At 42.2% G+C, this 9306-nt stretch overlaps 1 protein-coding gene across 2 annotated transcripts; it reads left to right on the forward strand.

Annotated features, from left to right (window-relative positions):
- The first annotated feature begins 300 nt into the window (after window positions 1–300).
- Window positions 301–3867, forward strand: LOC120028929 (52 kDa repressor of the inhibitor of the protein kinase-like). Of its 2 annotated transcripts, none has more exons than XM_038974200.1 (5): window positions 301–539; window positions 982–1102; window positions 1271–1378; window positions 1542–1578; window positions 1674–3867. In XM_038974200.1, exons 1-5 carry the CDS (start codon window positions 451–453, stop codon window positions 3575–3577), a joined length of 2259 nt encoding a protein of 752 aa, XP_038830128.1. In that variant the 5' UTR covers window positions 301–450; the 3' UTR covers window positions 3578–3867. The 2 variants fall into 2 exon arrangements, with proteins under 2 accessions (XP_038830128.1, XP_038830129.1); XM_038974201.1 differs by lacking the exon at window positions 301–539 and adding an exon at window positions 610–838.
- Window positions 3868–9306: the final 5439 nt, after the last annotated feature.

Consider the following 9306-nt stretch of genomic DNA (forward strand, 5'->3'; position numbering starts at 1 on the left):
TGTCCAATTGCCATGACAAACTAGCTATATTTTTGCAAATTTGGTGTACCTCTTACACGAGTGTAACGAAATCGTTAGTGTAACGTAGAAGACGCACGGTCATCTGGAAGCCTCTGTTCACGGGTTTTTACACTGATCCGAGGTACGTTTTACTTTTAACCCTTACAATGTAAATGTGTAATGGTTGTTAGTTAGAGCTGATCCTGGGTCTGTGCGTAGAGATAACACAAATGAGCACGTGACAAGACATCATTGTGACGTACATTGTTGAACGGAAGCAGTTCGGTTTCCTCTTTCTCAAATCCTCCAGGCCACGCTTAGCACTGTTGCGCGCCTTTTAGGTTAATTTCAAAGTAACAGGTAGCTAGCTTGTGTAATATACATTATTCAAACGCAAAGCATATGTCTGAATACTAAATTCATTTGAAATCGAATAAACGTTTATGCACAATGCCCAATTTTTGCGCGGCTCCAAATTGTACCAGGAAGAGCACTCAATCCGATTTGGCTTTTTTCAGGTTTCCAAGAGATCCAGAAAGGTATGACAACGTCTGACCGTCACAATATGAACCCCTACCTTTCCCAGGGAGTAACCAGTTATACGTTAGCTTGCTAAATGTAGCTATGTTGTGTTCAGTAGCACGCTAGTCATCATAGCTAACTTTAATATGTGGAAAATGGCTACCTAGCCAGCTCACTTGCAGCGAGCCAAGTGGTGTGTGTGGCTTACAGTGCTGACATTCGCCTGTAGCTGAGTTGTACAGATAAGTTAGCCCCCATGGCATTTGTGGTGTAGATCCATCGTACCTCTAGTGAAACTTTTGGACATATACATTAGGTACCACCCCAGCACCAACACACCTAAATAATAAATTAATCATCGTCTTCAGTCTGGACCATGATTCTTTAAAACTAATAGTTTACAGGTAACTAGGCCAATAAGAAAATTCCACCTAACCCCTCCTATTCTGGTTTGTTCAGATGTAGGCTCTGGGTTGAGAACTGTCGCCGGGCGGATCTGGAGGCGAAAACATCAGACCAACTCAATAAACACTACAGACTGTGTGCCAAACACTTTGACCCGGCTATGGTTTGTAAAACAGTAAGTGCATTTCAAACCACAAAGGTCTTTCTTTGAAACATGTCTACCTCACTGAACAATCTGTCTTTTTAGAGATTATCATAATCTTACATTTGATAGGTTAGGAGCTGTGTGTTTTGATATTCATGTATTTGAATAACTTGTTTTGTCGACATTATTGTTTTTCAGAGCCCTTACAGAACAGTACTGAAGGATACTGCTATTCCAACCATATTTGATTTAACAAGCCACCTCAAAAATCCTCATAGCAGACATCGCAAGCGGATCAAAGAATTGGTATAATATCGCTTATTTTTTTACTAGGACTTTATATCCTTGTGTTGCTTCAAAAAAAAAAAAATTTGGTTAACTACTACTGGCTATATTTCTGTAGGTCTGTTTTCAATGTAATAGTTAACATAGTTACATTGTCTTATGTTTCAAATAATTGTTTTAACAGACTGAAGAAGACATAAGGAGAATTAAAGAGAGAAGATGTAAGTTGCATTGTTTTTGTTTAAAAGTATTGTTGTATCCATACACCTTTTAAACATCAGCTTATATCGAATTTCATTTTTTTGTTTCCTTGCAGTGGCATCCTCCATTGAACAGCTCCACTCAAAGAAAGACATTGAGGCAACTGAGGGTCAAGATGCCGCTGAGGAGGAAATCAAGCTATCCCCAGAGGAGAAGGAGTTCCGAGATTACCTGAGGTCTCTGTTTGAGATTGTTTTCATGCTAGGAAAGCAGAACATCCCATTGAAGACCAATGTCCCAGAAGGACTGGAGAGAGATCCCAGTAATTTCCAGGCCTTACTGGAGTACCGCATTAATGCTGGAGATAAGGCTCTGAGGAGACGGTTTGAGGCCACAGCAGTGAATGTGGAGTACCTCTCCACGGCCCAGCAGAGCCAGCTCCTAGACGTCTGTGAGGGCACTGTCAGAGAGGAGATCCTCATGGAGGTGAGAGAGAGTCGCTTCTTCTCACTGGTCACAGGGGACCTGGTGGAGTTCGCTGGGGAGAGACACCTGCCTCTCTTTCTGCGGTTTGTAGATCAGTCCAACACTCTCAGGGAGGAGTTCTTGGACTTTCTGCCGTTCGAGGGGGACGAGGCCTCACTGGTGGAGAGGCTGGAGACTCAAGTGACAGACGGGTGGGGGCTGAGGATGGAGGACTGCCGTGGCCAGGCCCATGTAGCCACCGGCACCTTTGCCACTAAGATGAAAGCTGTGGCAGTCGGACTGATGGGAAAGTACCCCATGGCAATGCACACGCCTTGTTCCACCTGCGCACTGAATATACACCTGGCCAACAGCCTTCCCTTCCCCAGTGTTCAGGTTGTCATGGCAACCCTGAGAAAGATTGGCATCTTCTTTAAGCAGTCTCCATTCTTGCAGGCTGAGCTGGAGAAGGCCATCTCTGTTTACCACCAGGGAAATTATGAGAAGGCAACCGAGCTGAAGGAGGCCTGCAGCTCTAACTGGACAGTGCAGCACAACGTGTTTGAACTGACTGTGGACCTGCTCGAGTCCCTCCTGCTGTGCATGGATTGCATTCGGGACAATGAGAATGTCAAGTTCCCTGACGCTATGACTGGGGACGCCTACTCAATCGCAGAGACCCTGGCTGACTTTGAGTTTATTGTCACCTTGGTCATCCTGAAAAATGCGCTTTCTTTCACACGAGCCTTCGGCAAAAACCTGCAAGGGGAGGCCCTTGATGTGTTCTTCGCTGCCAACAGTCTAACAGCTGTCCTGCACTCTCTGAATGAAGTCTTCGACAACATCGAGGTCTACCATGAGTTTTGGTTTGAGGAGGCTGTGAATTTGGCGGCTACCATGGAGATCCCTGTGAAGGTGCCTCGTCTGTTCCTCCGGAAGCACCGATTGCCCGACACAGACGAGATCCCGCCAGAGACTTACTTCAAGGAGTACGTGACGGTCCCGGTGATCCGCGGCATCATCGATGAAGTGGACGACATCTTCTCCCAGAGCAACCTCAAAGCCCTCAAGTGCCTGTCACTGGTCCCTGCCATCATGGGCCAGATGAAGTTCAACACCTCAGAGGAGAACCATGCAGATGTGTATCGCAAGGACCTCCCCAACCCAGACACGCTGCCCGCTGAGCTGCATTGCTGGAAGATCAAATGGAAGCACCGGAGCAAGGAGGTCCGCCTGCCCTCCACCATCCACGAGACACTTCAGCTGTCGGACGTCAAGTTCTTCCCCAACGTCAACTGCTTCCTGAAGGTCCTGACCACCCTGCCTGTTCTGATGCTGGAGGACAGCGGCAGCTCTGAGACATCCAGGAAACGCCTGCAGACTTATCTCAGTGACACACCTATCAAACACAGGTGCAAGAGTCTAGCCGTGCTCCACATAAACTCTCATGTTAAGCATGACCTGGATGTCATGGTTGACAAATACTGCAGACTGTACCCCGAGGATGAGCCTGAACCCGAGCCTGAGTCTGAGATCAGCACCGTGGTGATGTAGCATATTAAGTTTGAACTTGTGGAGTTTTTTTTCCGTATAAAGGGGACAAAATCCAATTAAAATTACATTCAAATGATGTCTCCCTGTTGTATTATAACTTTAGTCTGATAGTTTCATGAACATAGTAACTGTAAAGTCTGAGTAAAATATGACCTCTAGACAAGGTTTTTTGGGGCATAATTATGTACCATTTTGATAATTAATATTGCTCTGTACCTTAAGAATATTGCCATTAAACATTTTTTTAATATTTTGTTTTGTTCTAATTAAATGCCACTTGGTGTCTTGAATGATACTGCTCTTTATTTTATGGGAATTCATCATATACATTTATGTTGATTTAGGACTATAGGCTACCACTATAATTTTGGAGGGTAAATATGTATTTGTCACCATTATTTGCCATTCTGTTTTATGACAACTTTACAAAAAAGGTTATACCATTTCCCTCCTTTATGCTACAAGCACAAGTCTACCAGTTACTGTGACCTGCCCATGACCTTGCGCAGAGAAGGGAAGATGATACCAAGATACTATAATCGTATAATGTTGCAATTTTACTGCAGGCTACGTTATTACTATGACGTTCGAATTTTGTCTTGAAATTATTTCGGAAAATCCACAAGAGGGCAGTCCAATCTCAAAAGTTGCAAAGTAGATATCGTCATCCCGAAAGAGAGCCATAAACCTAGTAATGGCGTCTTTTTGTAGGCACTAATTCCGCCATTGTTCGTTGGACAAAGCCACAGATACAACAATGAGACAGATATTTCACTGGATGTATAAATGTGAAGCATCCGCTTGTCGTTTCCACTCATACTAGCCCACTGGCGGGAAGTGGGAGAGGATGAAATTAGATGGATTTTGGCCGAAATTCTGCACATTTTCTCACCAATGGAACATTTGATCTCAATACAATTATATGTTCCCATAACTACAATATGTTATGAACAGAGTGGACTCAGGTTTGTAGACTTTACCCATTGCAAAAGTTTGAAAAAATCGCGTTGTTTCGGAGGAGTGCAAAGGCGAATTGAGTTATTGCACACGCGCACCTCACAGAGTAGGTGTTCCCTAACGGAAATATGCAGATGATGCTAGAACGCGCCAAGAGGATCTCGCTAGCTCATGCTTGGCTCTGCCCCCCATCGCTCATTTGTTCCCATTAAAACGAAAGGATGTGGTCTTAGTTATTGAAATGTTTGACAAAGCCTATGAGGAAATTAATGGAGGTTTTTTTTACACCGAAAATAAGGTCTGGTAAATTCATAATGGTCGTGTTAACTGATTAATATTATCTCATAGAATAAAACATAAAATCTCATAAGCCTGTGTTAGACTCAGACCTTATTTGGCGCATTATCCGAAAACCCAAATTTTTCCCCATAGGAATGGCTGAACAAACCAGAGGTAACTCATTTCCAGTTTTTAGGACTACAAGCTGGCCAGATGGTAAATAGTTACACATTTTTGCATTGCAAAATTACCTGTTGTAAACAATTCTGATAATAACTAGACTTTGTAATATGTCCTGGGAACAACAACCTTAATATGGTGCTTTAGTATGTCACTTAATTGGGGGAGAGTTGTGCATGTGACTCCATTTGATAGCTGTTTCTTTTTGGTATGTATGACATCCCACAGAGCCCAGAACAAGGCCGCACTCAATTTTTTGTTGTTGTTGCTCTTTTGCATGTTATTTTGGCATTAATACGTGTCACATATCAGTTTGCAAACAAACAATGTAAAAAATATATATATTTTCATAATAAAGCTGCATACATACATGGTGTTTTTTGCTTTTCTTAAATAATGCAACTCCAAAATGCAGGTGTTTCAGTCCAGCTCGGTGCTTTCTGTGGTGGAGGGTCAGCCGCGGAAAATACAGAGCATAGGGGTTGGTAATCTTCTCTAGTTGCTCCGTGATTGGCTCAGTGTTCTGTCACTCATGGGGACCGCGTCACTGCAAAATCTACAGGGATAGCTTGAAAGTTCAAGCCCCCTTGGGTGCTGCCATAGATTTACATTAGAAGTGCCCATCTAAGAAGGTTCAAGGTCATTGGCCAAAGATACAATTATGTAAAATCACGTTAAATCTACCGTAGCTTTGATTGAAATGATCATGTCAACATCATACTTTCAAAATCTGAGCTAGCAAGCTTGACAAGCAGTCAAGTGATTCATCATGAATCACATCGACAATCTACTGGCAAATCCTTTTCAATCCTTGTCATATGAAGAGAAATTATAGATAAAACGTATCAATGCTCATCGGCCATTGGACATACATCACACAACAAGTTGGAAATCGCAAATTCAACAAAGAGTGGTTTGGAAGGAATCAGTTGCTAACTGCAAGCGTTGCAAAGCAATACCTATTTTGCTTCCCCTGCCTGCTATTCGGTGGAGAGGGTGTGTGGTCCAAGTCTGTGTTTAAGGGTCTCTTTTCCAAGCTTAAAACCATAGGATAAATAAAGGGGGCATATAAACAGACTATGAAAACTCTTACAATATTTGATGACATTTCTCTAAAACAGGCTATAGGCTACATGTGCACCACCAAGTCAGAACTGTAGGCTAAGTTATGAGGGGGAAAGGGACCAAATTCTTAGGGTGAAGCACATGGGCTACTAACAGCTTAGTACACAACATAAACTTAGTATTACTTTCTTAGCTACAGTATACATATCTCCCTGACATATTACATAATTTATGCAGCAGCATAAAATACATTTTTGGACTCACCTTGTTGTGCTGTGAATGCTTGAACAGGATGGTGGCGCAGCGGTCCTTTTTGTGAGCAAATTTTGTCATGAAACTTTGTCATCTAAGTCTAGCTTTCATGGTTCCTTCTATTAAGGCAAGTCGTCCAGGTCCTGAGGCAGCAAAGCATCCCCAAACCATCACACTACCGCCACCATGCTTGACAGTTGGTATGAGGTTCTTACTCTGGAATGCACCGTTTGAAAAAAAAAATTTGTATCCAATGACAGGTTATGAGCATGTCAGTCTTACAATTTCATTATCCTTATACAGTACAGTAAAAAAAAAAGTGATTTTTCAGGATTGCTTTCATTTTCTCCGAACACTTGGTGTACTTAGTGCAAAACACTTGCGTTGTTTTTCTTTGGTTTAGATTTTAGCAATTACTCTCTTGGTTTTTGAGATACATACATCATTGCAGCATTAAGAGTTTTGTCCTTGTAGCCTCTCATTTTGAATTTATCTGTCATTTTCTTAGCATTGCTGTCAAAATCTGACAGATGGCCACAAATTAATTTAACCCCGCATAACTGGCTATATGGTATACAATTCTTGAGGGGAAGTGGATGCATACTATCTGCCCGTAGCATGGTGTTGCGGTCTGTGGGCTTTGTGTATAAGTCTGTATGTAATGCATCATTCTCTTTGATCATCCGTAAGTCCAGGTAATTAATTTTTCTCTCATCAGTCTGCATGGTGAATTTGAGATATTCAGAGCTCTCGTTTAACAGAGTTTGGAATTCATTTAGTTCCTGCTGACTTCTTTCCCAGAGCAAAAATACATTGTCTATGTATCTCTTCCATAGGAGGATTTTAGAAAGTAGGTGGTGTGTCTCTGTTTTGTAAATTGTCCCACATACAGGTTCCCATAGTTAGAGGCAAAAGGGGAGCCCATGGCTACACCTCGAATTTGAAAGAAAAAGTCTGACTCAAATACAAAGTAGTTTTTGAATAATACCAGTTCAGTGAGTTGCAAGATGCAATCATTGGATGGAGCAAGGGTAGGGTCTCTCTGCTGAAGGAAGTGTTGTAGCACCTGCAAGCCTCCAGTGTGTAAGCTGTTAGTGTACAAGCTCCTCACATCAAAAGTTGCCAGCAGGGTGCCCTCCGGTATCCTTCCAACGCCCTCTATCAATGAGATCATGTGACCGGTGTCTTTGACATAAGATGGGAGATTCTCAACCATTGGTTTAATGTGGTGGTCCACAAACGTAGAAATGTTGGACGTCACGAGTGGCCACCTGTCATTCAGGGCAGGTGGGGCGGAGACCCCATTTTTAGCAAAATAAATAATAATAATAATATACAGTGGCAAGAAAAAGTATGTGAACCCTTTGGAATTACCTGGATTTCTGCATAAATTGGTCTTCAAATTTGACCTGATATTCATCTAAGTCACACAATAGACAAACATAATGTGCTTAAACTAATAACACACAAATTATTGTATTTTTCTTGTCTATATTGAATATATCATTTAAACATTCATAGTGTAGGTTGGAAAAAGTATGTGAACCCCTAGGCTAATGACTTCCCCAAAACCTAGTTGGAGTCAGGAGTCAGCTAACCTGGAGTCCAATCAATGAGATGAGATTGGAGATGTTGATTAGAACTGCCTTGCACTTTAAAAACACTCACAACATTTGAATTTGAATTGGCTATTCACAAGAAGCATTGCCTAATGTGAACCATGCCTCGAACAGAAAAGATCTCAGAAGACCTACGATTAAGAATTGCTGACTTGCATAAAGCTGGAAAGGGTTACAAAGGTAACTCTAAAAGCCTTGATGTTCATCAGTCCACGGTAAGACAAATTGTCTATAAATGGAGAAGGTTCAGCACTGTTGCTACTCTCCCTAGGATTGGCCATCCTGCAAAGATGACTGCAAGAGCACAGCGCATAATGCTCAATGAGGTTAAGAAGAATCCTAGTGTTAGCTCCAGAAATCTCTGGAACATGCTAACATATCTGTTGACGAGTCTACGATACGTAAAACACTAAACAAAAATGGTGTTCATGGGAGGACACCACGGAAGAAGCCACTGCTGTCCAAAAAAAACAGCTTGAAGTTTACAAAAGTGCACCTGGATGTTCCACTGCGCTACTGGCAAAATATTCTGTGGACAGATGAAACTACAGTTGAATTGTTTGGAAGGAATACACAACAGTATGTGTGGAGAAAAATAGGCACAGCACACCAACATCAAAACCTCATCCCAACTGTAAAGTATGGTGGAGGGAGCATCATGGTTTGGGGCTGCTTTGCTGCCTCAAGGCCTGGACAGCTTGCTATCATCGACGGAAAAATGAATTCTCAAGTTTATCAAGACATTTTGCAGGAGAATGTTAGGCTATCTCTCTGCCGATTGAAGCTCAACAGAAGTTGGGTTATGCAATAGGACAACGACCCAAAACACAGAAGTAAATCATGAATGGCTTCAACAGAATGGCTTCAACAGAAGAAAATACGCCTTCTGGAGTGGCCCAGTCAGAGTCCTGACCTCAACCCGATTGAGATGCTGTGGCATGACCCAAGAGAGCAGTTCACACCAGACATCCCAAGAATATTGCTGAACTGAAACAGATTTGTAAAGAGGAATGGTCCAAAATTCCTCCTGACCATTGTGCAGGTTTGATCCGCAACTACAGAAAATGTTTGGTTGAGGTTATTGCTGCCAAAGGAGGGTCAACCAGTTATTAAATCCAAGGGTTCACATACTTTTACCACCCTGCACTGAATGTTTACACAGTGTGTTCAATAAAGACATGAAAACGTATAAACCGTATAATTGTTTGTGTGTTATTAGTTTAAGCAGACTGTGTTTGTCTATTGTTTTGACCTAGATGAAGATCAGATCAAATTTGATGACCAATTTATGCAGAAATCCAGGTATTTCCAAACATGAATTGTTCAGCAGTCTAATGGCTTGGGGGGTAGAAGCTGTTGAGGAGCCTTTTGGTCCTA

Source organism: Salvelinus namaycush, chromosome 34 (genome assembly GCF_016432855.1).
Source record: "Salvelinus namaycush isolate Seneca chromosome 34, SaNama_1.0, whole genome shotgun sequence".
In the NCBI taxonomy this organism is placed as follows: Eukaryota; Metazoa; Chordata; class Actinopteri; order Salmoniformes; family Salmonidae; genus Salvelinus; species Salvelinus namaycush.

What these genes read in the sequence shown, in the direction of transcription:
- LOC120028929 (XM_038974200.1), top strand. Translation starts at nt 451, where the DNA reads ATGCCCAATTTTTGCGCGGCTCCAAATTGTACCAGGAAGAGCACTCAA. An exon ending in TTTCCAAGAGATCCAGAAAG is followed by an intron (nt 540 to 981) that starts GTATGACAACGT and finishes TGGTTTGTTCAG; the next exon opens with ATGTAGGCTCTGGGTTGAGA. An exon ending in GCAAGCGGATCAAAGAATTG is followed by an intron (nt 1,379 to 1,541) that starts GTATAATATCGC and finishes TTGTTTTAACAG; the next exon opens with ACTGAAGAAGACATAAGGAG.